Genomic DNA, 27617 nt, shown 5'->3' on the forward strand with positions numbered 1-27617 from the left:
CAGACACAGAGATTCCATACAGAATACACATTCAGAACCGAGATGAAATCCATTCCATGTTTCAAGACCTTTGCAGTAAATGAATGGATGAATGGATGGATGGATGGGTGAGGGAGTCAATAATGAATCTGGGTCATTGGGGCAGCTCTGTGGGGGAATGGAGGGAACATGTCATTGTCGAGCACCTACTGTATGCCCAGCCCTGTGCAAGGGGCTTTACATATCTTATCTCTTTTGACTTTCATAACAACGCCACAGGGTAGTTATTATCATTCTTGTTTATTTCCACGCTGGTTGCATAGATAAAGAAGTGGAGGTTTAGAAAGGCCCAGGATCACATCACTAGTTTTCTTTATTTATAACCTACCTAATTCTTTTAAAAAGAATTTTAGATGAGCTCATATGATTTCAGCTTGCCTCTGAGCCTTGGATTCCAGATAGCTCTCATACCAAATTGCCCCCACCAAGGGAATCAGGTTCTCAGAAGGCAGGCAGGGAAGGTACCAGTAGTTCAGAGAGCAGGTTTGATTCCTTGAAGATCTTAGTAAACAAGTCACAGTGTCATGCTCCTCAAGTACGTCAGCCAGTACCAAGGAACTAAGACACACGGCATCTCTTGCCATCTTGATAAGCCCTCCCCACTTCCTCCTACATCACTGCTTACTACCCTCTCAGAATTCAAGATTTCTGCCTACAAGCCTTGGAGACTACTTCATCCTAATTCCCTTCTAGAGTCTGGTGGGATAAGGACAGACACAGATACAGGAGCTGTAGGTTGGAAAACATTTTATTGGTGTTACTGAGCCCAGAGAGAGTGCTTATAGAATGGTGACCAGAGCCCACGCTAGCCCCTCTTCCAGTGGGTGTCAGCAGTGCTTGGTCTTGAAGGGAACAGTCACTGGGCGTCAGGAGTTGCACTCCTCAAACCCTTCAGCTGGAGGGAGAGAGGGTATGGTCAGATTGGGGACCCTTGGGTGTCGGGAGCTGGAGTCCCCCATGAGGAAGCCCACGATAGCATGGGGCAGAGATAGAAAGGAATCCCTGCCTTGATCTGAGTTCCCATTCTCTAAATGCAGTATCTGAGACTTCCCTTAGCTTTAGTGAGAGGATGGTTTATCCTTTGTTACCCGTCCTAACCCTTCCTCCCAGATCCCAGATCGTTGGCTTTTTTGCCCACCCCCAACTTCTGTCCTTGTACTGCCCACCACCGCCTCTTACCTTAGGAAAGGCATCCCAGTTGAGGAAAGGAAGTTTCCTTTTGATAGACTAGAAGAGAAAAAAAGAACGATAATGATGTGGTACAGGTCAGGTGAGCATGGATCAGTAAAGACTCAGTGAATGAGCTCTCCATAGTGGTGATGGTGTTATCATTTACAATTACAGGAAGAACTAATATTTCCTGAGCCCTTATTCTGTGTCTGCCTCATACTAACTGCTCCATAGGCATGCTTTCATTTGGTCTGCACAGCCACCTTTTGAGGTCGGTACTGTCAAGCCCACATCAGAGATGAGGAAGCTGAGGCTCAGAGACATTTGTGTGAAGACACGTAGCAAGTACGTGCAGAGTCGTGTGACACAGGCTCTAATGCCCGCACTGTCACCGACTTCGCCTTCTAAGTATGAGTAAAACACCCAACTTAGGACTTCAGTTTCTTCATAGATGATAAAGGGACTCAAACTCTTGTCTGATTAAGTTCTGCCTTTTCTGGAATTGTCTTTGTGGCTCTGCTCCCCCACTGCTGCATTAGGAAAATAGGTGTGTTCGTTTCAGTGTCCTAAAGAAACTTTCTTCTGTCAAGCAGGGCAGTTACTCCCTCCAAGAACTCAGGAAACAACCAAAAGGGCTAGAACTAGAATGTGTTGGCCCTACGCTGGAGAGACCACAAACAGTCAAGGAGAAGAAGGGGTGCCCATGCACTTACCTCAAAGAGGGCGTGCCAGTTCAGGAATTCATCGGGCTTAAAAGCCTATGGAGACAGAGAGACCAGAAAAGGGTCAGTTCCAAGGGAGGACAGAGCTCAGCCCCCAGCCCCCTGGAAAAGGTGAGGGGTCCACGGCAGCTTTGCAAGCTGTCTACTAAGGCATTGGTCTCCTTTATGGTGTGGATGTTTTGAGGGGGGGCAGCACTGGAGAATGGTACTTACAGCGCGCAACTTGTCGATGTTCAGGAAGTTAGCGTTAAAGGCCTAGGCAAAGAGATGGGGTGTTAAGAAAGTGGCGAAGGAACATAGATGAGGGCACAGACTCAGGCTGGAGTGTGGGAAAATGGGGTGTTTACCTCAGGGCCTGCCGCATAATTACCAATGGTGGTTTCTTCCTGGAAAGTGAAGGGGAGAAAACCAAAGGTTCACATAAAGGTAAGTCTTTGTCCCCAAACCCTCTCTGCCAGCCCTGCCTTCCTCCACAGGCCAGTCCCCAAGGATATAGCCCGTTCTCTGCCGTGGGGCCTCAGATATACTGTTCTGTTCTGGTAAGTCAGATGTTTGACAGCAAGGCGAGGAGGAGGGATTGGAGAATGGCATGTGTGAGACAGAGAAGCTAAAACCCAGGCTGCATCCATGGTAGGCAGCAGGTGCAAGGGGTGGAGAAGAGAGGACTCCTCCCAAGAAATCGGGCTAGTGTTGCTGTGCAATTGACTTGGGGTGCTCTTGAGACTCCTACGCTTAGCCCATAGAGCTGGGTGGGGAGATTAGCATGCGGGTAGGAGCCATGCTGCTGAGGTGCCCTACCTGCCTTTAATCGATTGAGGTTGGCTTGCTTTGTGACTTTATTGCCACCAAAGTCAGAGTCACCATTTCCCTCCCCCATGTAGTCACTCCCTTGGACCTCAGTGCACCCCATCTTGTCGCTCTCCCTGCTTTAGTTGCCCAGCTTCATTGTCCTTTATTTCTTCCTTTCCACAACAAAGGTCACAAAGGTTTATCCTATAGGCTAGACCCAAATGTTTAGCTCTCCTAGTAGTTTGTCTTGTTTTTAAATTTGAATAAAACATTTTTAATTAGTAAAAATACATAAATCAGATTTCTGGTTTCTCCCGAAAATTTAAAAACTCTGGCCACACTGGGTACATTTTCCTGCTTAGCAGCAGTTTGGTGGTATACAGACTGTCCCTTTTTAGATTGGGCAGGTTCACACCACCTTCCCTGGGGCCCCACCAGCCCACCTGCTCACTGACTTCACTTGCTTGGATCCCAAGCAGTTGTGTGTGTGACCCCATCTCAGACTTTTAAATCCAGCATGGACACTCTCTCCCAACCTTGGGAGAAGATGGGGAGAGAGGGGACTCCAGCTTCCTCCTGACTGGAGACTGTCTCTTAGGGATCCTTGCTATGGCCTAGGCTCCAGAGACGGTAGGGAGCTCCCAGTCACCTGGAAGCCATTCCCTGGGAAACAGACAAAACACAGGTGAAGCTGAGCCCAGACGACAATCTCAGCCCCTGTCTCCTCCCAGGATTCAGTTGTCTAGCCTCTGCCTATACTCTCACCATCCCTTCCAGAAATAAAGCACCTCCATCTACATGTCTTCCTGGGAACGCTTTGTCTCCTTCCCCCTTTCTTCCCTTCCTCAGAGCCCCTGCTTTTCTTCAGCCTCCAAAAATAGGAGCCACGTATTCAATAATGCATTGAAGGTAAAGAAATGGAGGATTAAGCAAGGTAATAGGTAAGAGAAAGAGAATCCAGGTGATGTGCTCACCTCAGAACTTCCCAGGGAAGCCCCCTGAGCAGAATGGAGCGCCAGAAGAGAGAGAAGAACCACAGCAGGAAGAACTGGGATCTTCATGGTGTCAAGTTTGGGGTGCTCTGAGGCGGGGCCTCACCGCTTGCCCTTTATATTCCCAGGGAGGTGGATATGAGCAGAAATGGGGTCCCCACCCCACTGACTCACCCCCAGATCCCATCGCCCACCCCCGAGGCTCTGGGAGGGGGAGGTGTAGACTGTTCCCCACTTACCTTGGATTTCTCAATTCACATTCTGCCCCAGGCACTAGGAAGGTGAGATGGCAATGGGGTGCTTCATGCCAATGGAGCTGGGATGGAGACAGGTTGAACCTGTCCCTCCAAAGGATTGGCAGTGGCATCCAAGCAACCTTTCCTTTTGCCTTTGCCTCTTTCCATTATACCCTTCATTCTGCTCTTATAATTCGGGGTTTCTCCCACAGTACCCAATTCCATATAAACTCTTTAGACTGGCATTGACGGCCTTCCATGCTCTGGCCTCGACCTACCTTTCTGACTTCTTTTACTCCTTTGCACATGACCCCACATTCTGGTCAAGCTGGACTCCCTATGAAATAAACCCTTCTTGGTCCTCCAAGCATCTTCCAGTACTCTTACTTATTCCTAAAATGCCCTTCTATCATCTCTAGTTCTCAGAACCCAAATCCATCTTGGATGAAGCTTCCCAGATTTTTCCCATCATCCCTCACCGCCCCCCACTCCCCATACCCTTCCCTTCTTGGAATTGTCATAGAAATTGTTCCACTTGTTTCTCTCAGCATTGTACCTGGGGTAACTTAATGCGCTTCTCTTATTTCTCTCTTAGAATATGAAGTTCCTTGAAGTTGAGAATTATATCTTAATCACCTTTACATACCTCTACACCATGCTTAGACAGTACAGGCGGAGCCAGCATTTATTAGATTGGGTAAGTTAGGGTTCGAGCATCCTTCCACCAAGTTGTACACTTCCCTCCTTTGGGGCTGGACCCCTCCCATTATCCAGTTGCCCATCTTTTACTCTTAGGTCTTCAGAGAGATGACTGTCTTGAACTACAAAGACAGAAGAATAGAGAACACGTGGGTAGGGGTGGGGGGAAACAACACAAAAATGCAAAACAAGTCTTAAAGATGCCCAGTTGGAGATAGGATCTAGGTCCTGAACTTTGAGTGCCTTCTTCACTTCATGGAGTTTATCCCACCCCCTGCCCCACCCCCCAACTTGGGAGTTGTATCATCTCAAAGTGACAAAATATTCTAATCAAGCCACCTTCTCCACTGTGAGGTTCAGGTGGCCCAGCCGGTTCCTGGTGTCATAGGGAGGGGCTGGGACGTAGACTGGTGCTGCCAAGACAAAGCAAGACCTTACTTGAGAGCAGGCCTTTTTACCCCGACCTGATGCAACGCACACAGATGGCAGGCCTGGGGTAGAGGGGCCATATGGCACTCATGAACGATCTTCGGGAACCCCAGAAGTCGGCGCTTCAGTTCAGTTCCCATGCTGCCCCCACAGCCCACTCTCAGCCCCTCTATAGGCTCAGGAAGCCTCCTCTGTCTTTATAACAGCACCTCCCGCTTTGTGGAGCTACCTGAGGAGACAGGGCTCGAGCAACACTCACTAAGCACAAATGGCCAGGTGGCAGGAGCTGTCGCACAGTCGGTGCTGCTGGAGGGGACGAGAAACGAAATGCCTGAGGCGGGTGGAGCGCCTCTCAAAAGGTTTTCTGGAGGACACAAGTTTTTAATGTGTAATGGATTCTTACTAATTAATACCAGTGACTGAAGGAGCTCATTAACCACCATTCTGTCAGCATAGGGTTAACTCTGGGAGCAGAGGGAAAGAAGAATGGGCAAAGGAGAACTGATGCTGTATAATTGTCTCCACTTACGCATGCTAATGGAGGAGCACTTTGGCCTGGGTGATCCAAAGCCACAGAGGAGCCAAACACCATCATCTGTTTCGCTCTAGAGTTCTTTTGCAACAAATTGACTTCCCAGTGTTTTCCTCTCCACCGAACGCTAATGCTGCTGATAATGTTTGCCAATGTATTGATATCTTATTATGTGGCAGGTCTTGTTCTAAGTGCTCTGAATGAATGATCTCATTGACGTAGCACAGTGATTCTATGAGGTAGGTACTACAATTATCCACATTCTACAGGCAGGGGAACCACAGCATGTAAAGGTTAAGCAACTCACCCAAGGTCACACAACCCATGTGTGGCAAGGCCAGCATGAGAACCCCGGGATTTCAGGGCTTGCACCTGGATTGCTCCCGTGCTGTACTGTGGAGTCGTGTCCTCCAAAGGACCTCGCCAGCCCACGTAGCACCTCGCATGAGTCAGACTCACGCCCCAAGAGTTGGAGGGCAGGCTGCATTTAGCCCCCACTTGTCCCCTTGCCCAGGGGTCCCTTCGCGGCGTGCAGCCTGCATAGCTGTAGGTGGCTGCTCCAGGCATACGTGCATTAATTTCAATGAGTTAACCTGTACCCTTTTGGCAAAATTAACACAGAAAATTAAGAGATTAATCGCCCTCCATGAGCATATCCCCCATAATAAACCTGCCGTTGCCTCGGACTCCAGGTGCCTCTCGGATCCAGTAGGAGCAACTTGCTGCACCAAGTGTGCATTTAAAGACCGTCCGCTTCTTCTAGTTCTGGCTTTACAGTTCTGGTGTTTAAAGATAGGTACTTCTGGGGGGCGCCTGGGTAGCTCAGTCGTTAAGCGTCTGCCTTCAGCTCAGGGCATGATCCCAGGGTCCTGGGACCGAGCTCCGCATTGGGCTCCCTGCTCCACTGGGAGCCTGCTTCTTCCTCTCCCACTCCCCCTGCTTGTGTTCCCTCTCTCGCTGGCTGTCTCTTTCTGTCAAATAAATAAATAAAATCTTTAAAAAAAATAAAGATAGGTACTTCTGTACAATGCCTCTGAACACAATGTGCACAATCAAAGAAATATGTTCTCACTCTGGAGAAGAGAACTGGCCGTGCTAGACAGCTTTGTTTCCACTTGTACCTTCCTGATGGATCTTCAAAGGCAGATTTATGCTGTAAGTGCTAACTTTAGAATGTAGCGTCTCTGCACTGCCTCAGCAGGTTTGTGTTTCCTGACTGCCCGGTGTCCCATGGTTGGGCAAGTGGGGGAAAAAAGGGGGAGGGGATTCTCACAGTCCCAGCAGTTTGGGTGATGGGTGACAGGAGAACCCCTGGATTTGAGCAATGCTTTGGATGCATCTCATGGGGTTAATGTTGTCAGGCAGAATCACACAGATTTGCTCTGCATCAACCCATCTCCAAGTCCAGTTGATGTTCTAGTTTCCTCTCTGAGAATACCAGTAAGCCCCTGTTTTCCCACAGGCCTGCCCCCACCCCACCCCATATCTGCCAGAACTTGAGTGTAGGTAGGAGGCAAGGCCCAGCCCTGATTGCTACATTAGAGACACACCTAGGGGCTAGGAGCCAGCCTCCTGGGTTCAGAGAGGGAATGCAGGGTTTGAAGGTATGCACACTGGGGCCTTGGGACCTTGGTGAACACCTAGGTGAAAAGCCCAAACTTTGGAAGAGAAAAGGAGCTGGGTTTTGGGTATTGGGAGGCAGAATTTGGGACATCCCTGTCCCTTCCTTTCCTGTGCCTCTGCCAATGTTATTGTCACACCCCAGAAAGCAGCCACATTGTCCAGCTGGTCTGGTTTCTTCCTTTACCACCCACTTTTTGTCCCTGTGTACCCTTTGCTTATTATACTTCTCCCAGGAAGACTTCCTGGATCAATCCCACTGAATTCTGATCCCTCCTCCCATTTTCTCATTCACAAATACTGAGCAGACACTTTGGCTCTTGGCGCTGGGAATTCAAGATAGATAAGGTACCTGTCATGTGGAGCTTATGTTCCAGGGGAGAAAACAGATCATAGTCTAATAAAAAAAAATTAGGAAACAAGGTAACTTCAGAGAATGACAAGTTCTGGGGAGAAAATAAAATGGGTGCGATGTGATTGTGATCGTGTAGGTGTCCTTGGTTCAGCTGGCTGGGTGAGGGGACATTTGACTGTAGACCAAAAGCAGTTAAAGCTCCAGGCTTTCTGAAGACCTTGAGTTGTAGGGACAGGTAGCAGCAGTGTTCCTTGAGAGTTGCTCCCAGCAGGTCTGGGTTGACAGGGAAGAGGGAGGCCAGAGCCAGATCATCCCCAAGCCATGGTGAGTTGGGATTTCATTCTACGGCTACTGAAAAATTTGTGGAGGATTCTGGGCATAGATCCTGCCTGGCTGTCATGGGAGAATGGATTTTAGGGAAAAATGAAAGTCAGAGGCTGCTTCAGAGGCCCAGGAAGGAGAAAGGGGTGTCCTACCCTTTTATTAAAGAGTCCTTTACACCAGAGGGCCTTTGCCTGCTTCAGGTGGTACTTCGAACTTGAAAGGGCTGCTTTGAGCCCTTTGGACCTGGAACACTCTGAGAGTCTAGAACCATGTTGACCACCTCAGCTTCTCCCACCATGCCTCAGGGACTGGCTCCAGGAGACCTGAGTTCTAGCTCTTTCTGATTCATCACCCACACTCCAGGAAGCTAGCTGTCAGTCCACCAAAGAACTGAGCGTCTGCCCTGGGGAGAGCTGGGTTCTCCTCCCTGTGGCTTCCAGGAGGTACTGCAAGGCCCTCCCTATACAGCTGAAATCCAAGACAAGGACAGGCACACCTTGGAGATACTACAGGTTGGGTTCCGGATGACCACAATAAAGCAAATATTGCAATAAAGTAAGTCCAATGAATTTTTAATTTATTTTTTAAATGTTTTTTTAAAGATTTACTTATTTGTTTTGGGGGGGACATGAGCATGGGGAGGGGCAGAGGGAGAGGGAGAGAGAATCTTCAAGCAGACTCCCCACTCAGTGTGAAGCCCATCATAGGGCTTGATCCCAGGACCCTGAGATCGAGACCTGAGCCAAAACCAAGAGCCGGATGCTCAACCGACTGAGCCATCCAGGCACCCCTCTGAGTCAAATGAATTTTTTGATTTCCCAATGCACATAAAAATTATGTTTACACTATAGTCTAGTAAGTGTGCAATAGCATTATGCCATAAAAGAAACAATGTACATATCTTAATTTAAAAAAACTTTATTGGGCGCCTGGGTGGCTCAGTCGGTTAAGCATCTGCCTTCGTCTCAGGTCATGATCCTGGGGTTCTGGGATTAAGCCCCACATCGGGCTCCTTGCTCTGCAGGGAGCCTGCTTCTCGTTCTCCCACTGCCACTCCTCCTGCTTGTGCTCTCTCTCTCTGTGTTAAATAAAATCTTAAAAATAAATAAATAAATAAATAAATAAATAAATAAACAAACACTTCATTGCTAAAGAATGCTAACCATCAAGTGAGCTTTCGGCAAAGTGTAATCTTTGCCGGTGGAGGGTCTCGCTTTGATGTCCATGGCTGCTGACTGACCAGGGCAGTGGTTGCTGAAGGCTGGGTGACTGTGGCAGTTTCTTAAGACAAACTGAAGTTTCCTGCATCAGTTGACTCTTCCTTCCATGAACAATTTCTCTGTAATATGTGATGCCTTTGGATAGCATTTTACCCACAGTAGAACTTCCTTCAGAATTGGAGTCAGGCTTCTCAGATTCTGCTGCTGCTTTATCAACTAAGTCTATGTCATAGTCTAAATCCTTTGTTGTCATTTCAACAGTCTTCACAGCACCTTCACCAGGACCTGATTCCATCTCAAGAAACTGCTTTCTTTGCTCATTCATAAGAAGCAGCTCCTCATCCCTTCAGTTTGATCATGAGATCACAGCAATTCAGTCCCATGCTCAGGCTCCACTTCTAATTCGTCTTTTCTTGCTCTTTCCACCACATCTGCAGTGACTTCCTCCACTGAAGTCCTGAACCCCTCAAAGTGTCCACGAGGGCTGGAATCAGCTTCTTCCAAACTCTCGTACATGTTGGTATTTTGACCTCTTCCCATGAATCACAGATATTCTTAATAGTGTCTAGAACAGTGAATCTCTTCCAAAAGGTTTTCGATTTACTTTGCCCAGATCCATCAGAGGAACCGCTGTGGCGGCTACTGCCTTACAAAATGTATTTCTTAAATAAGATTTGAAAGTCACAGTGACTCCTTGATCCATGGGCTGTGGAGTGGATGTTGTGTCAGCAGGCATGAAAACGTGAATCTCACTGTCCATCTCCATCAGAGCTCTTGGGTGACCAGGTACATTGTCCATGAGCGGTAGTATTTTGAAAGGAATCTTTTTGTCTGAGCAGTAGGTCTCCCAGTGGGCTTAAAATATTCAGTAGACCATGTTGTAAACAGATGTGCTGCCATCCAGGCTTTGTTATTCCATGTATAGAGCACAGGCAGAGTAGATTTAGCATAAGTCTTTGGAGCCCTAGGATTTTCAGAATGGCCAATGAGCAGTGGCTTCAACTTAGTTACCAACTTCATTTGCCTCTAATAAGAGTCAGTCTGTGCTTTGAAGCTGTGAAGCCAGGCATTGACCTCTCACCAGCTTTCCAAGTCCTAGACAGCATCTCCTTCCGATAGAAGGCTGTTTCATCTATATTGAAGATCTGTTGCTTGAGTCCTTCAGGAATGACCTTAGCTAGATCTTGTGGGTCACTGGCTGCAGCTTCTACATCAGCACTTGCTGCTTCACCTTGCAATTTCTTTTTTCATGGAGACGGCTTCCTTCCTTAAACCTTATGAACCTACCTCTGCTAGCTTCCAACTTTTCTTCTGCAGCTTCCCCACCTCTCTCAGCCTTCACAGAATTGAAGAGAGTCAGGGCCTGGCTTTGGCTTAAGGGAATATTGTAGCTGGTTTGAACTTCTATCCAGACCACTGAAATTTTCTCCATATCAGCAACAAGGCTGTTTGCTTTCTGATCAATCATGTGCTTACTAAAGTAGCGCTTTTCATTTCCTTCAAGTACTTTTCTTTTGCATTCACAAAGGGCTGACTGGAGCAAGAGGCCTAGCTGTCGGCCTGTCTCGGCTTTCCACATGCCTTCCTCACCAAGCTTGTCATTTCTAGCTTTAGATTTAAAGTGAGAGACACGTGACTCTTCCTTTCACTTGAACACTTAGAGGCCAGTATAGGGTTATTAATTGGCCTGATTTCTTTTCTCTCTCTCTTTTTTTTAAGATTTATTTATTTATTCCAGAGGTGGGGAGGAACAGAGGGAGAGGGAGAGAAAATCCTAAGCAGACTCCCTGCTGAGCGTGGAGGCCAACATGGGCCTCAATCCCATGATCCTGAAATCAGGACCCAAGTCAAAACCAAGAGTCGGATGCTTAACTGACTGCACCACCCAACTGGCCTAATTTCAATATTGTTGTCTCGGGGAATAGAGGCCCAAGAAGAGGAGAGAGATGGGAGAACAGCCAGTCAGTGGAGTGGTCAACACACACAACACTATGGATTAAGCTTGCTGTCTTATGTGGGTGCAATTTGTGGTGCCCCACAATAATTACAATAGTAACATCAAAGATCGGGGTCACAGATCACCATAACAAATACAATAAAGATGAAAAAGTTTGAAATATTGAGAGAATTACCAAAATGTAACACAGAGACATGAAGTGAGCAAATACTATTGGAAAACTGGTTCCAATAGACTTGCTTGATGCGGGGTTGCCACAAACCTTCAGTTTGTAAAAGACATAATATCCGCGAAATGCAATAGAGCAAAGCACGATAAAATGAGGTATGTCTACAAAGTGGTAGCCCCAATTTAAGGACAAAAGTGAAAGTAGGATGCAGAGCAAAGGAATAGTCCTCGTCTTTCTCTCACCCAGATGGGTTTAATCAAGACAGTTTCCCCAAGTCCATTTTGGACCAAGTTTTTTCATTTAGTCATCAAATATTTGAGGCCCACTCCATACCAGGCCCTGTGGTCATTGCTGGGGATGGAGTGATGACCAAGGCAGACAGGAGCTGTGCCCTCAGAGAACTTGTAATTTCCGAGGCAGTCACCGAGGCTGGCAGGGTGCTTTCTGTCCTCCTTTTACTTCCTGGGTCCCTGCAGTGATGTCAGGGATGAGTGGTGGGGACTCCCTAATTTGGGCACATTATATGGCCTTGATGGGACTTTGACCAAGAGATTCTAAGTGCAGACTCTCCAGGCGTGTCTGTAGAATTCCTAGGCTTGCAATAAGCCTAGGCTCAGCCTGCGCCAAGAACCCCTGCCATTTTCCTTGGCACATTAATGGAGTAGAAGTTTCCACCACCCCCTTGCATCCCGGACACACAGAGCCACTGCATAGGATAAGGCACTGGGTTGGGTATGAGCCGCTTGCCCACAGCTTCCTAAGTACAGAGCCTCCTCCACACCTCAGTGTGTTTGCAAGATTGAGGTATGTGCTCTGCAAGCCCCTGGCCCCTGTTCTTGCCCCCTTCCTGACCCTCTGGGACTGGCCTCCTCTCTTGAAAAGCCTCTCTACTCCCACCTCCCGATAAGTTCCCTGTTGTCTTTTCAGGCTAGCAAAACACCTTTGAGTGCCTGGGGGGGGGGGGGGGGGCGGTGCATGGCATTCAGACACAGGCTGGGCCAAGATGATGTTCTACAGATGGAGAAACTGAAGCACAGTGAGATCAGCTAGCTGCCTCTTGTCGGACCACCCAGGTCTTATCTCTGGGGCGGGGGTTGGGGGTGGGGACGACACACATTTGGTCTACCACTTCAGCAGGAAGGCAAATTATCTGCCCCTAGATCACTTCCATCCTCCCTGATCCGCCATCAGCATAACATTAAAGAACACAGCGTGAGAAGTCTTAAAGAAACAAGATTCATGTTTTATTTCCACAAAGAAACTCAAAAGTAGGAAGCTTCTTCTGAAGAATTGTCACGGTGACTTCAGGTCACAAAACGGAGTAGGTGAAGAAAGTGGCGGGTTTATTCTATGAGGTTGCTGGACAAGGAGACCCCACAGTGCAGTTGGAAGAAACAGGGACAGACAGACCAGGTCCCCAACCTGGAAAAAGCAGGTGTCAGCACCCAGACCAAGCCTGACACAGGGAGAGAGTTGGGGGCAGGGCACAGTCGGGCTCCCTGACAGCTGATGTTCAGGGCCTCATCATGATTGGAAGTAATTTTCTAGAAGAAAAGAAATGAGCAAATGGTAGAACGTGGCTACTCCTGAACGTGTTGGAACCGGGTATCCTTTCATCCAGCCTCTGCCCTCCCACAGTTTTTGGTGTCCTGCCTGTTTCACCTGCATGTCCCCTTACTCTTGCTCTTCCCTGAAACAGATTTTGTGGTTCTGCCAAGTTAATCTATTGCCCCTTCCCCACTAGCAACTCACTTCTTCCTGCCTCTGAACCCTCCTCTGCAGCTCCCCCAGACCCTTCTGTCCCATCCCTCTCCTCCACCTCCCCTTATGGTTGTCCCTGCACAGCCCGCCTCTGGCAGGCCTTCACTCAGCGCTCAGCAGGTGCTTTCTTCTGTCATTTCCTGATGAGTCTTTCTCCGCTGGGGTCTCCTCCTCGACGCCTGTAGAGCATCCACCCAAAGCAAAGCAAATGCCAAGATCCCAGCCCTGCCCCTGGGGTCGCTGTGCCTCAGCTCCTGGACACAGGCTTTCACAGCTCACTCTGACACTCACCTACCAGAACTTCACCCACTGCAGCAGGCCAGGGCGCACCCGGGAAGCCTGCAGGACAGGGAGAACGTCTGAGTGGCCATGGGCCTGGCCCTGCACACCCTCTGGCCCCAGACCCCTTCTCTCAGGAGCCAGATTTTCTCTGCCCCAGTACTTACCGAGGAAGAAGGCGTGGCTCCCCCCTGGAAAAGATCAGAGGAGGTGATGTGGGGTTACAGTGACCTTGCCATGTTCCCCCGGGAGGGACCCAATGGCAGGGGCAGGCTCAGACCCAGATTATCTCAGAGGTCCTTGGGTCTGAGCATGGACATTCAGCCCACAGACTTTCTTTCGAAGCAGATTTATCATCCTAAGTACATTTACCCAAGATGAGCACACACTGACCAAGCAGAGTGAAAGGAAGGTAGATAGGTGTCCCTCCGCCTGCTAGGTGGATATAAATTGGCCAGTGGATGGATACCCACGGGCAGCATTAACTGCTTCTTCACCCGCTTCCAGTCAGGAGGTGACTCCTGATTTCTCAGTACAAGTCCTGTCCCTGAGGCCAGGGGCTTCCTTGTTCTGAGAGATGGAGGGAAATAGCGCCTGTTTTTTTTCTTCACCAGCCTAATTAGTATGTAGGATGTTCATTTACTGAATTTATAAGATTGCTTTCTTTGCAACTGAACGAAACAAAATTCTCAGGGGTTTTTTTGTTTTGTTTTGTTTTCCTGTCATTTCCTTTGTGGAACGAAGCGTTAACTTTCCCACCAATGACAAGTTTCTGGGCAAGCCTCCCCTAAGTGTTAGTGTGCCCTCCTCTCGCCCTCCCCCACCCCTACCCCGAAGGAACGTCAGCAGTTAAAGAGGTGGAGGGAGCAGACGCTACGACATGGGAAGGCTGCTTGTTTTGCTGTGTGTCATGTGAGGTTTTTTAGAGCTGTGTATCCCTCTTTGAGAGGACGTTGGTTCCCAGTTTTCTCCAGGGCATGCGACACAGCTGCTGCCCCCTTGTAACCTTTTCTGAGTGGGTGGGTGTGGAGAACATCGAACCTCCCACCCTCCACTTCCCAGTGGCTCTCAGGGAGCCCAAGTCTCCCTACACAGGGGCGGGGAGACATGACTGTCAAAATGAACAGGATTCTGCCTCAGCTAAGCCTGGCCGTGAAACCTCCCTCCCTCACCCCCATGCAGAGGCCCCAGTGGGGAAACTGGGCAGTTGGGAGTCTTACCTTAGAGGGGATCTTGGCTGAGTACTGCCCACCAGAGGGAGTCGGGTATGCCTGCTGGTTATAGGTGTTCTGTGGAAGAAAGTGGGGGGGGGGTGCGGGTTGGAGAGAAGGGATGAGGGCGTTTTGTTGTGAAATAAACACCCCGGCTCCTGGCCTGGGCCAGACCTGTCTCCAAGCCCCCGCTGCCCTCCTTGTGTCGTGCGTTTTTTTCTGTAAAATCTCCTTCAGCCAGCCAGAGCCCACAGCCTCACCTCACTTCCGGTCCTACTCCAAATGGCCCTGCCTCCTCCTTCCCCGGTACCTCTCCCAGCTCCTCAAGTGTTACTTGGGAGATGAAGGCAGGAGACCAAGGAAATGAGTGAGGTTTGAATCAGGTGGTCAGGTGGCAGACGTCTTACCTTAGAAGTCACAGCGGCCACCTCTTGCCATCCTGAGGCAGACTGAGGAAACAACAGAATGGGTGTGTGGAGGAGAGAGAATTTCAGATTGGCCAGCCCTGAGAACCAGACCGAGATGGACCTGAGACCGTCAAAGGCAGTCTGAGGGCAGAGAGACTCACCTGACCAGCACTGCCTGACCTCTTCTGGAGCAAGGACGCATCGGCACCCTGGAAGGGAGAGAGACGCCATGAGGGTGTCCTTGTCCAAAGTCCTTCGGGCCCTGCCAGACTCACAGGGCTCCAGCAGCCTGCCGCCTAGGCTCTGCCCTCCCGTGGGAGCACCAACACCTATACACCCCGCCACGCCCCTCTCCGTGGTCCAGGATCAGCACTGCCTCCAAAGAAAGCAGTCAGCCTGGAGGACACTGATGACCCCAATAGATACAGGACAGATTTCTACACTCAGCGTGGGGGAGCGAGGCAACACCACCCCACCCGTGCACCTGGAGCTTCCGCAGGCCGGCCTGGGACTGAGCAGGAATGGCAAGTGAGGGGTGCCCACACAGGCTCCCTTGGGGCAGACATGGCACCTCAGCCCCAACCTACCTACTGCCAACACCAAACCCGGCTCCCTCCTTAGCTCTATAATTCCTTTTCACAAATGCTGTTCCCACAGGGTTCCCAGAAGGATGGGCTGTTATCCTCAGCAAACAGAGGCAGCGTGAGATGATTAGATTCGCACTGGGCCAAAGGAGAGAGAGAGAGAGAGGAGAAATTCCAGAAAGCCTGGAAGCCCCGTGAGACACAGCACAGGTACATGGGCCATCCCCCCTCCGCAGTCAAGGCAAGGGGAAAATTCTCAGCAGCAAGAGAGAAGTTTTGTTTCTGTGACCACCACTTCTCCTCTTGGAACCCCACTCCCACCCCACCCCACACACATGCACACAGGGTTGGGATGTTCCTGCTAACTCTGACGTAACGCCCATTGAATTTTAGCCCCACTCTTAGCCCTAACCCTGAGGTCACAAACTGCTTGACCACAGGCCTCCAGGCATTTTTTGCTTGGCCTGCATTTTTAAATCAAATCAGTTGTGAACAATTAAAAATCAGATTTCCATCGGATGACATGCCACACTGGGCATTCATGAGCGCATGACAACACGCACCAGGAGTGCCCTGACCTCCCCCTTTGTGTGGCCCCACCTGTCCAGCCTCATGTGTCTGGCCCACACAGGTGAGTGAGTGGGCAACCTTTGCATCAGTGCCCAAAGGCCATCGGCCATGAATAATCAAGATGTGGCCTTCTGCAGGACCCATCCTTCCCCGAACCCAGATATTCAGACCTTCTGCACCTGCTCACACTCGACCATGGCCTGACCTCCTCTCCTCATGCCTCCTGTTTCCTTTCAGCTTTCCTCCCTAACACCCCTTTTCCAGTCCTGAGAGCTGACCCCGGCTCCAGGCCCCTCTCTCTTCCCCACCCTGTGTCCCCTGCCCCTCCTCACCCTGCAGTACCCACCCAGCTGTGGCTCCCCCTGAGCCAGGCCACGCCCAGCAGGAACAGCAGCAGAGCAGAGACAGTGGCTGGCTTCATGTTCCTGTGCCTGTGGAGGCCCCAGCCCTTGGCTTCAGCTTTTATCCTAGGGAGGACCGCCCACCCTACTCCTTCTCTAGTGACTCACCGGCTTCTCTCTCCTACCCCACCCCCACTTAGTGTTGCAGAAAGGGAGGAGAGTGGGAAGGGAGGCGGGAAAGTAAGCAACAGACACCAAATGCAAGCCATTGCCAAGAGCCCAGGTCCCATGTTCCCAGAGTTGGGCTTCCTGACCCCAAAACGAGAGGTTCTGCCACCCTTACCTCAATAATGGCTTTCCAGTTCAGGAAAGGGGTGTTGTGTTTGAAATCCTAGAGGGAGTAGAAGACATGAGTGGGCCTCAGAGTGGGGAGTGTGGTACGGCAGCTTGTTGGAAAGTTTCAAGCTCGGGTGCAAGAATGGGTATTGGTGCCTGGGTGTGGTTTGGGGTTAGATGAAGCTAAGCATAGCGGAGGTTGAGGGTGTTAGCACTTCTGATGGTATTCGGGTAAGATTGCCCATCTCAAAAATGAAAAGAGGGCGAATTTTGTGACAGGTGGGCTGGAGCTTGAGGGAGGTGGGGAGAGGGACAGATGACCAGATGCCCAGTTCTCTGAAAAGTGAGAGTTCTCCTACCTCCCAGAGTCGGCTGAAGTAGAGCAGGGCACGTGTGCTGGGGCGTGGGACTTGGCCCTGTGGAGGAAAGGTGGGGTGAAGGTGAGGAGGGAGCCCGGCCCCCTGCTCACCTACACCCCTATTCTCTCTACCACCATTGCTCAACCTTCAGAATATAATCGTGACTAAGGTTTGGGGGGAAGCTGGGTGTCTTTTAGGGACACCAGAAAACTGCTTTGGAAGCAGAGGGAGAGAGACTAGATCTCTGGAGCCGCTAACTAGCCCCTCTCCCCCCCACACACACCACGCTCTTCACTCTCCCTGCTTCCCCAGCCTCTGCCAGAACCTCACTGCAGCCAAACCTCAGGACTGGGACCTGCCGCCAGAGCTTCCCACCTTTTTACCTGCCGTTCCGCCCCCAGCCCATTTCCCAAAGCTGTGAAGCTGCGGGGCTGCGGTTGACCCTTCCAAACCCCCCTGGAACAACAATGGAGACGTAAGAAAGGAGCAGAGACCAGGAGTGTGGGGCAGCTACGGTTTATTTCAAGGGGAAGGATTGAGATTAGTGATGGGATAGTGAGGTTTTAAGAAGGGGTGGGGGGCTCCCATCCATCTGGTAGCTCCTTGTCTGGAGGTCACGGGGCGCGAAAGCTCCTCTGGTCCTGGGCAAAGAAATAAGTTCTAAGAGGGAGCTCAAGGAATAAGAATTCAGGGGCTAATGGGCCAAGTCAGGGGTGGATCAGGCCTCTGCTCCTGAAATCTGCAGGGATCTTTTTGCCCACAGCTGTCATCCAGCCAAATCCACATATTCCAGTTTGGGATGAACACCTCATACTTTCCAAGAACTGTTACCTATAGTCCCCCTGTTGTCACTGCTCACTCTGGCCCCAGTGCTCAGCTCCCTCCCTGTGAAGGAGAGGGGCCTTCTGTTCTCCTCTCTGCCCATCTCTGTCCCGCCCCTCTTCCTAGATCTGCTCCTGGGGAAGCTGTCCCACAGGATCCTGCCTAACTTCAGCACTCCCTTTACTCCCTTACTACTCCTAGGTGTACAAGAACGTTCACTGCCTCCCTGCCCCCCGCCCCCAAGTATCAGTCTGTGCCTCTGACCCTAAGCTCCTCGTGCTTGGGGGGGGGGGGCCTCGTCTTGCCCCTCCCAGAGACGGTTCTCTCTGAAACAGAACAGTCCTTTTGGCTCCCTTAGTTCATCCAAACCTGAACTGCGCTGGGGCTGGGAACTTCTGCCTCCCCTATCTTTCACTCTCCCACATTCTTCCCCAAGGCACAGACTTGGCCTTGCCTGAGGGTGGGGCTTTCTCTTGCCTCCCTGCCTACCACCACCTTGCCCCCCACCCCCCACCACAAGTCTGAGAAGGCAGGGATCCTCGGATCCTTATCTTCCTTCTTCTACAGTAAGGGCTAAGGGTCGGAAGCTCAGCTGCTGGGGTGACTGTGGCGGGCAGCAGCGCATGGCCGCTGGAGAGAAGCAGCTGCTATTCAGCTCTTGTCATCGGAGGAGCTCGAGGAAAGAGGGCAAGGGCCGGCGTTGCCTCATTTTTCAAGAGAAGCAGAATTCCGTGTCATTTTGTAAAACTTCTCAGTTTTTAAACTTTGGCAACTAATTCATAGTGTTTTTAAAATAAAAAGAGGGGATCAAACAAAGCACATCAAAGGCAACTTCTGCCTTTGGTGTTTGTTCAGATTGTTGGTCTGTCTCTGCTCTTGAGGCGCGTCTGCTATTCGGGTGTCAAATCAGCCTGGCGGGGGGTTCCCCTGAGCGTGGACGGGGTGGGCAGGGGGAAGGAGAGAGGGGTTCTGGGCCCCACGTGCCTCTTAAACTTATGCACACCCAGGGCCCAGAACGCCAGGCACCCAGCAGGCACTGGGCACATAATCGCTTCCCTTCCCTTCTCTCTCAGCGTCAGTCCTCCTGGGGCCTTTAGCTCCTCCTGACTGTTCAGTCCGTCCCCCACCCTGCCCCTCCTAACTCTCTGATTTCCTGAGGACTAGGCCTCCTCACTCTCCCCTTAACCTTCGAGGTCTCGAAGGAGAAACTGAGGTTCACACCTGCTCAGTCTGCATGTTGAGACATGAAAGAGGTCCATTCCTTCCTCATCCCAGTTTCCCAGCTGTTTCCAAGCTACCCCCTCTTCTCAGCTCTGCCTCCTTCCTCTTTATTTTTGTCCTTTTTGTAAGCACTGGACAAAACAGCCTTCCAGTGCCACCATCGTTTCCCCAGCTCCCCACGCGGGGGTTTAGCTGTTAGCTTTCTTCTCTGTTTCCCTCTCCCACAAAGATCAAATGGCACGGCCTTCCTGCCCTTACCTTGTTTATGGCATCCCAGTTAATGAAACCCAGCTTGGACTTAAAATTCTGCAGAGAGGCGGGAAAAAGACGGAAAATGGCAAATTGAGTTGTAATGTAATGTAATGCTGGCTTAGGGCCTCAGGGTAAGAGGTCAAGGGCCACCTCTGATGGTCAGTCCTTCTGGAAAGAGGACCTCAGCCTGCTGGGCAGAGGGACAAAGCTTTGCTTTTCCAAAAGAGAGGGCGCAGAGAGATCTTGCTGAACTCACCTTCCAGAAAGTGTCAAAGTTGAAGAGCCCAGGAGACGTCTGAGAGTTCTAAGGAACCGAAGAGAAAGGGGATGAGAGTAGGAACCCAGCCTGTGAGCGAGAGGCGGGGCAGGAGCTCTGGGGGTCAGGAGGGGAGGCAGGGATTGCTTGACGCCATGGTTCCGGCCAAAGGTGGGGTGATGCCTACACTCACCAAGGTATTGATCCCACTGACAGCTTCACCTCTTCCACTGGACCCTTGCCACTGGGTAGGAAGGGGGGACTACGGTTCAAGGCCTGTGCCTCCTGTCATGCATGCCACCTATCAGCCTGCTCCTGGCCCACCATCTCTGCCTTTGCTCAAACTCTGTGTACTCTGTGTAAAGCCATCTCCTTCTTTTTCACACAGCAGCTAGGAAACCCCACCTTCTTGGAATGATTGGCCACTTTTCCTAGAAAATAACCCTGCCCAGTCCCTTGAATCATATTCTTATTCTGCCTCCCCCCAAAGCCTGTCCCCAAAACACCACTGGGAGTTAATGTGTAGTCCCACCACGCGCCTAGCACACAATCCTGTGTGGAGACATCTCTACTTGACAGACAAGGAAAGCAAACTCAGAGCTGTCCAGCAGCGTGCCTCAGGGTCTGTCTCAGTGTCAGACTCCAGTGTCCAGATCCTGAACCACCTTGCTCTGGTTACGACGCAGAAAGCTCTGCAATAACTGTGGGGTTGAGCAAGTTAGGTTTTGCCATCCCCATTTTACCCAAGAGGAGGCCCAGGCTCAGAGAGGTCAACTGCCCTGCCTGAAGATGCACAGATGACAGGTGAGACAGCTGTCCTCTGAACCCCCGTCTTCTAACTCAGAGGCCACTGTTTTCCACTTGTCAGCACCTCTTAAGTACGGGTTCCAAAAATAGCCCCTTGACCATGCTCCTGTTACTTTTGGCTGTGTTTCCCCTCGCAGTGATAATACACAGTGATGATCACAGTTTGAAGAAGGGAGAGAATGGATGAACCAAGGAGACAGCGATCCCAGACCCATGTCTGGTCTCCTGGTGGTCACTCGACCCAGAGTTAGAGCAGCTTGCAAGAAGACACTGATGTTTCTGTTTGTTTCCCCATCCCTTAGTATTCTCCCCACACTCCACCACCCCTTCTCCTAAAGCCATCCCCACTCACCTGATAATTGTCTTGGGGGCCGCCAACTAGGCGACTGCCCTCTTTGCTTATTTCCTGCAGAGAGAGAAAATGGAGAAGAGTCAGTGGGGAAGCAGGGAACATGCAGGATGAGAGGGCAGGATAGCAGGACGTGAGCAAGGGACTCCCGAATCAAGGGACGGCGGCACGAACACAGCAGCAGATTTCCCAGGGCCCCAAAAGGGGCTCTTCTCCCTGGCAAATCTTGTTTCAACTTCCTGTGGATTGGGTTATTGCTCACTTATGATACTTATTGGCAACAAAAGCATCTCTTTATATTCACTTCTGCAAACTGCCCAAAATCCAACAGGAAGGGCCTTTGCCACCAAAGTATCTGAACTGTCCCCTGGTTTTGAGGCAGAAGCCAGCCAGACTGTTGGACTAAACTGATTCAAACTGTGGGATGCAGTCTGGGCAGATGTGTTGCATTGGTCAGAAAGGGGATGCTGACTGGAGAGTCAGCGGGAGCCTAGTGGCACAGAGTCGTCTGGTTCCTCTCCTCCTAAGTTAGAGGGAGGTGCCTCTTGAGTCCCACCTTCCTGGGACTGAGATGAATTCCCTGAGCTACGATCAAGACCAGCCTGCATTGCAGGACCATCTGCTCTGTTAGCATTGCTACTGCAAAGCTGACCTCCGTCCATCTCCCGCCTCCAGTCTCTACGGTCAAGGCCGGTCATCTCCTTACCCTGATGTCACCATAGCCACCGGAGCCTCCCTGTCCTCCTCCGAAGCCCTGAGGGACGAGACAGTGCAACAGAGATCATTGCTGTAGATCTTAGGTCCATCCCTGCACACTTACGTATTGATTCAATACAGTTCCTCTAAAAATCCTCGTGCAATTCTCTTTTGGAACTGGTCAAAATAATCTGGGAATTCATCTGGAAGAATACATGTTGAAGGACAGGTGAGAAAACACTGGGAAAGACAGGCAACAAAGGAGGACTTGTACTGGCAGATATTAATGTCCCATAAAGAAAGCAGCGTCACAGAATAGATGAGTCAGTTTAACCAAATGGAACTCCCAGAAGCACTCCCAAAATACGAAGGTATTTACAAGTGACATTTTACATCAGTGGTGTAAATAATTCAATGCGTTTGGCTGGGAACACCAGCTAAATATTTGGGGGGTGCAGGGGACACTTAGTTACACCTTGCTGATTCCCCCCCTTCTGTTCTTATCTGGTTTACCCTTCATAAGAGAGCACACAGCTCTGATCCAAAGTGTGGGGCGAGTCTAGCCGAACTGAGGAATGGGAATAGATTGTATATAGCAAAGTAAAGCCCAGATAGATTAAAGAGTTAAATAGAAAAAATGAAAGTATAGATAGAGGTATTCGTAGTTCTAGAAGAAAATCGAGGCCTTTTTCTTTTCAAGAACAGAAACCATAGAAGAGACGGGTATATTTGACTACATATTTAAGACTTTGGTCCACAAAAAACTAGAAATAGAGTTACAAGCCAGGAGCTTTCCTAACACCTGTCTAGCCATAGAGGTTAGTATCCCTAATATCCAAGGAGCCTAATATTCAGGGAGCCTTCTCCCCGTTGGCCGGCTCACACCAGTGCACATTGGCCTTGCCCAGAACCTGGTAGAAACCAAAATCTCAGCCCCACCCGAGGCCTGCTGACTCAGAACCTGCATTTTCACAAGACCTCTAGGTGATTCGTGGGGACCTTAGCGTAACATTTCCTCTTGTCAGTGCTGCAGGTGCTGACAGAAAGCCCAGATTTCCAGAACAACTAGGAGGGAACTGCACGCCTTCCAAACCCAGTTTCCAAATGCCGTCAAAGAGGTCACGGCATTCTGTTCACTGGCCAGGTGGGTGTAGGTTGTTTGAAGTGATTATGTTTCTAAAAGGACTGGTTTCTATGTGATTTCTCACAGCCCCATCCAGGGTATAAAGTGAGGCACATCACGTAAGGATTTGCGATTAATTATTACTTTGGAGATTGTTAGTATTTGTGGGAGTGTGCTTTTGGTTTCTTCCCCACGGATGGGGCTGGGATGGAGGTTAGTCTTAGGAGTGGTGCCAAGCAGGAGTGGGCACTGTCCCAAGTTTGGCTCTCACCTGACCCCCAGATCCTCCGGATATGCGGACTTCATTCCCGGGGCTGTCACACTGTGAGAGAGAGAGAGAGAGAGAGAGAGAGAGAGAGAGAGAGAGAGAGACAGCTTTCCTTCTGTTGCCACCAAGACACCAGTCCCAGCCCCCACACTTCAGCAGTCAACCCTGAGGCCCCACCTCAGCCCATTCTCGGCTCTGTCTGGCGCTCTCCCAGCTCTCCTATCACCAGAGGGGCCTCAGCACCCCTTATTTCCCATCCCCCCAGGGAAAGGAGATAGATCTGTGCCTCAGCAAACACTCACCCCGGGTTTATTTCCACCACCACTTCCGCTGCCACTTCCGCCGCCACTGCTACCCCAGGAAGAGCCAGTATTGTGTCCCTACGAGGGGAGGCAAGAGTCCACACAGGGTCTTAAAAAGACTCCGTGGGAACCAAATAGTTGCCAGGGCATTATAATTTGTTTTACTCCCCTCTGCATAACCTCCATCTCCTCCCATCTTGAGCCAGCCGGCCACTGAGGGAAGTTATTCAGAGCACAAAGAACAGGTGTGGCCAATTGTATTTGGAAATGTGAGACAGTTTGGGGATTCTGAGCTGTTGTCCTCTCCCCCTACCACATGCCGGAAGTGAAAAAGCCTCTGGATCCTAATGTCTTAAGAGCCTTGACCCTGGCACCTAGGGGCCCATTCTGTCTTCCCCCTGCCTCTCCTCACCCCGCCCTCTCCTGGAACCTAGAAAGAGGAAGGGACCCCCAGAGTCCTTACCTGGGAGCCTGAGTAGCTGCCTTGATCAAAATTCCTAGAATTTTCTAAGGGACGGTCCTAGAGTGGGAGGGAAAGCAGGTAGGATGAGGAGCAGTAAGTTAAAGCGGCTTACGTGACCTGGCTTGTTCTCGTTACCTCTCTCCTCTTGCCTGAGACCTTTCCCAGATACCCAAGGAAGCCAACTGTGCTCCTGTTTGCAGGCCCCTCCATGGGAGAGCCACCCTCAGCCGGCTGCACGACCATGGTCCCCTCCCGGCCCCCTCAGCCCTTTCGGAGGGGCCTCATGTGCCCTGTATTCATCAGCGTCACCTACACCACGGCTCTGTACGCGTCCCTGTCTCCGTGTGTGTGTGTGTGTGTGTGTGTGTGTGTGTGTGTGTGTGACAGGCCTGCCCCCCCCCCCGCCCCGTCTCTTGGGAGCTTCCCAAGCACGTGTCCTGGTTCCTGTGTCCACCTCTCTTCTTCCCTCTGCAACCCCCAGCTCTAGTCAGATCCGCCCGCCAAGCGGGAATCGGTTAGACAGGAAGCAGAGCATCTCCGCCGCTCGGAGCGGAGTGAGCAGACACAGGCGGGGCACCTCTGCTGAGGCATTGGACGGCTGCGTCAAGAAGCCTGCCTGGAGGGGCTGGGGAGGTGGGGAGCAGGAGCCCAGGAGCCCCAGGATGCGAGCAGAGGACAGGACTCACCCAGCTGGGCCCGTAACTGCTGCCACTGCCTCTACTGCCGCCGCCGCCGCCATTGCCACTGCCACCACTGCTGCCACCGCTGCCACTGCTGCCACCACTGCTGCCACCGCTGCCACCACTGCCACTGCCGCCACCGCCGCTGCCACTGCCACTGCCACTGCTGCCACTGCCGCCTTCCTGAGGTCCAGAAAGACCAGAGTGAGAACACCAGGGGTGTTTGCTTCCCTCCCTCCCTTCCCTGTCTTGTTCCAGCAAATTCCCCGTGCGCAGTCTGAGGGGAATCGACATTCTGTCTTCTCCCAGCACAAAATGCCTCCAACCTCCAGTCCCCTTACCCCGGGGCTGCTAGAGCTTCCGCCTGAGCCGGATGGCGGGGCGTTGGTGCACTGTGGAGGAAAGTTACCAGGGACAGGTGAGTTTTCAGTCAAAGCCACCGCCACAGGCCAGGCTCTCCTGCTTCCTATGGCTTGGCCTTCTTTCCCCACGTGTTTCTGCCCCATGCCCATCCCACTCCCTCCCCTCTTCCTGGCCTCCTCACCTGGCCCATCTCTTCCCTGTCCAATCTGCCTTACACCTCAGCCCCCCATCCTTCTTTCTTTCCTCTTCATCTCTCCTACTTTCTGTCACATGCACCCCGACACCGTCTTCTTCCCCAGACTCTTCCTCTTACCTCCGTATGTGAGTTGCTGCCTCTCACTGAGCCGTAACCGGGTTGAACCACAGTCCCCTGCAGAGAGGAGGAGGCTCAGTGTGGGTACTGACAGAAAGATGAGGAGGCATGGAGAGTGGGCTTGAAGGGCAGGAGGTGGCATGCATCAGGGCTCGGGTGGTTACTGTACCTGAGCGTTGGTGCCCGAGCTGAAAGACCCTCCATTGCCTCCTTGGCCCCGGGAGCCTCCCTGAGAGTGGGTTCCAAAGCTGCCATCTGAACCTCCAGGGTATCCCTGGCCCCAGGGAGTCCCCGCACCTCCAGGATTGCCCTGGCTGTGGCCTCCAGAGCCACCCTCAGAGCCAAAGATGCCATGGCCTCCAGTTGGAGGCTGGCCGTTAGTTCCCTGCAAGAGCAACACACCTGCACTGAGTGTGCGTGCCCTTCCCCCTCTGTGATAGGGGAGGGCAGGGACAGCAGGACATAGGCAGAGGCAGGTAGAGGCAGACCCCAGCACAGTAGAAGCAGCATGCACCATCACATGGAGGGAAACCACCCCAGACAGCCACAAATAAGAGACCCAATCATCCTTCCAACTGATACCCAGGATTCTCAGCCCAACTGCCCACAGCCTCCCATTTCCACTCCCAGCTTCCAGCTACTCACCCAAGCACTGTTGCTGCCAGGCATCCCCTGCCAGGAGCTGTGGGTGCCATCTCCTCCATGTCGAATGATGTTCTCAACCTGTCTGCCAGCCTCACTCCCAGTGTTTCCAAGGACATGGGATGCCTCCCCCATGCCATGGGCCATGACCTCCCTGGTTGCAGAGCGGGCTGCCTCTCCAGCCCCTTGGCCAACAGCCTCTTCGACTCCATGGCTAATGGCGTCTCCCACCCCCTGTCCAATGGCATCTCCCACCCCATGTCCCACGGCCTCCCCAGCACCTGCTCCAGCGCTCTCCCCTCCTCGCAGCAGTGGGCCAGCCTCCCCACTGCCCAGGCACAGGGCCAGGAGGAGACAAGCCAGGGAGCCCTGTGACTTCATCTCTCCCTCACTCCTCTCCCTCCTGTCTTCTTCCCACCCGAGTTTTCTTCTCTTTGCCCTTCCTCCCCCTCCGTGTCTGTGTGTGCCCTCTTTTGTGCGCTTTCTCCTGACTTACTCTCCGTCCCTCTAAGTCCGCAGCCTTCTCTCTCCTTTCCCAGACTCCCCTGCCTTCCCAGAGTCCTCCTCCCTGCCGCTACTCCTTATACTGTGGCCTGGGAGAAGGTGACAGGGCTGGGTATCCCAGAGTCCCTCCCTCGTGACTCAGGGCCAGCCACCGATAGGGTAATGAGCTGTAATTGTGAGTCTGAGAGTCTGTGTTGAAACAGAGAGGGAGCCCGAGCATCAGAGAGGGAGTAAGAGATGGGATGAGGCAGGTGCAAAAGTGTTCCGATTTCCCAACCCCAGGAATTTGGGGCGCAGGGTGGGGATGGGGGCATCTGAGGAGATAGGTGGTTGGTATCTCTTAGAGGTGGTGGTGGTGGAGAGGACTCAGGAGAAAGGATCCACAGGCGGGACCCAACCAGGAGGCAAACGTAGGGAACCCAGTGGGGCGGGACCCACCTGAGATGTAAGCCAGCCTGGGTCAGGGGCACCAGAGTGAGAGGCAGCTGCCCTTTCTTGGCCTTACTCTCTCAGTTTTGGTGGCCTTTTTCTCTCCCATCTCTCTTCCCTCCCATACTACCACCTAAAGGTGACTTCCATGCCTTCCGGCCCAAAGAGAGTCTGGGAGCTGTGAGACTGCCTCAGTGGGGACCCCAGGTACCGAGGAAGGAAGTGTCCGGCCCAAGACGGGTCATCAGGGCGTCTCAGCATTTGGGCTGGTTTTGGCTGGGAAAGCTGGGTGCGGAGCAGGGAACTGGGCGGGCCAGCCACCCTCAGGGGATGAGTGGGAGGGAGCAGCTGACCCAGGCACCCATCCTGTTTACCTGGCCCACAGGGGCACGTGTGTGAGCTCAGAGCCTCCTGAGACGACTGAGACTGCTGCTCGCCCCACCCACCCCCCAGTCTCCCCAGGGCCTGGCCTCACCGGCAGGGAAGGAGGGGTCAGCATGAGCCCCCCACCCCACCCCTGCCAGGGCCCTCAGTCAGCAGCATGGCCCTCTCCCATCCCAGCTCAGAATACAGAGCTCAGGCATCTTCCCCGTCTCACCCCTGTCCAGCACCCAGCCGCTTCTCTGCTCCCAGGGCCCCAGGGCCTCCCACTTGTCTCCGGCCTTGTATCACTGGAACTCATCGCCAAGTTAGGAGGGGCCGGTTTCCATCCGCCTTTCTCAATGTCTCTCAGTCAGTCTCTCTCCACCCCAACACCCGCACCCCAACTTGTAATATCCAACAGCTCTCACCACGTAAACACAATCCCTGTCTGTCCCGGGTGCCTCCTACCTCCCTGTTATTCTCTCTCTAACGATAGTGGTAATGGTGGTAGTGGTAATCATCATGGTAATTGTCATTGCAGCTCCAGTCTATCCACGGTTCTGCGTGCCCGGTGCCGGAGTAAGCGCTTGAAGGTTCGCACAGCCCTGGGAGATAGTCTTACTATTATCCCGTTTCGAGACACAGAACCTGGGGCTCAGAGCG

At 51.9% G+C, this 27617-nt stretch overlaps 2 protein-coding genes across 8 annotated transcripts; both read right to left on the reverse strand.

Moving 5' to 3' along the window:
• Positions 1–775: 775 nt before the first annotated feature.
• On the reverse strand, positions 776–3808 carry KRTDAP (keratinocyte differentiation associated protein). The gene is made up of 6 exons (XM_026484527.3): positions 3695–3808; positions 2279–2317; positions 2145–2186; positions 1923–1967; positions 1219–1266; positions 776–934 (listed from the first exon to the last, which is right to left on the reverse strand). Exons 1-6 carry the CDS (start codon positions 3779–3781, stop codon positions 896–898), a joined length of 300 nt encoding a protein of 99 aa, XP_026340312.1. The 5' UTR covers positions 3782–3808; the 3' UTR covers positions 776–895.
• An 8682-nt stretch (positions 3809–12490) lies between these two features.
• On the reverse strand, positions 12491–26326 carry DMKN (dermokine). Of its 7 annotated transcripts, none has more exons than XM_057314150.1 (20): positions 25662–26322; positions 25186–25401; positions 25017–25073; positions 24682–24732; positions 24347–24523; positions 23661–23717; positions 23198–23275; positions 22899–22949; positions 21515–21562; positions 20812–20865; positions 19653–19700; positions 19403–19450; positions 17102–17158; positions 16750–16797; positions 15073–15120; positions 14912–14953; positions 14514–14582; positions 13461–13484; positions 13310–13353; positions 12491–12797 (listed from the first exon to the last, which is right to left on the reverse strand). In XM_057314150.1, coding segments are annotated over exons 1-20 (1596 nt in total). In that variant the 5' UTR covers positions 26040–26322; the 3' UTR covers positions 12491–12796. The 7 variants fall into 7 exon arrangements, with proteins under 7 accessions (XP_057170133.1, XP_057170132.1, XP_057170136.1 ...); XM_057314149.1 differs by having other exon boundaries at positions 13306–13353; positions 25662–26318; XM_057314153.1 differs by lacking the exon at positions 25186–25401 and having other exon boundaries at positions 13306–13353; positions 25662–26326.
• Positions 26327–27617: the final 1291 nt, after the last annotated feature.

This window comes from Ursus arctos, unplaced genomic scaffold (assembly GCF_023065955.2).
Source record: "Ursus arctos isolate Adak ecotype North America unplaced genomic scaffold, UrsArc2.0 scaffold_19, whole genome shotgun sequence".
Taxonomy (NCBI): domain Eukaryota; kingdom Metazoa; phylum Chordata; class Mammalia; order Carnivora; family Ursidae; genus Ursus; species Ursus arctos.

Bases quoted from the DNA above. Each gene is read 5' to 3' on its own strand.
- KRTDAP (XM_026484527.3), bottom strand. From the start codon at position 3,781: ATGAAGATCCCAGTTCTTCCTGCTGTGGTTCTTCTCTCTCTTCTGGCG. The intron at 1,968-2,144 runs GTAAGTACCATT...CTGTCTCCATAG, and splicing joins ACATCGACAAGTTGCGCGCT to GCTTTTAAGCCCGATGAATT. The intron at 1,267-1,922 runs GTAAGTGCATGG...TTTCTCTTCTAG, and splicing joins ACTGGCACGCCCTCTTTGAG to TCTATCAAAAGGAAACTTCC.
- DMKN (XM_057314149.1), bottom strand. From the start codon at position 26,039: ATGAAGTCACAGGGCTCCCTGGCTTGTCTCCTCCTGGCCCTGTGCCTG. The intron at 17,159-19,402 runs GTAAGGGCAGGA...TTTCCTCCACAG, and splicing joins ACTGGGATGCCATAAACAAG to GGCCAAGTCCCACGCCCCAG. The intron at 14,954-15,072 runs GTGAGTCTCTCT...TTGTTTCCTCAG, and splicing joins GGTCAGGCAGTGCTGGTCAG to TCTGCCTCAGGATGGCAAGA.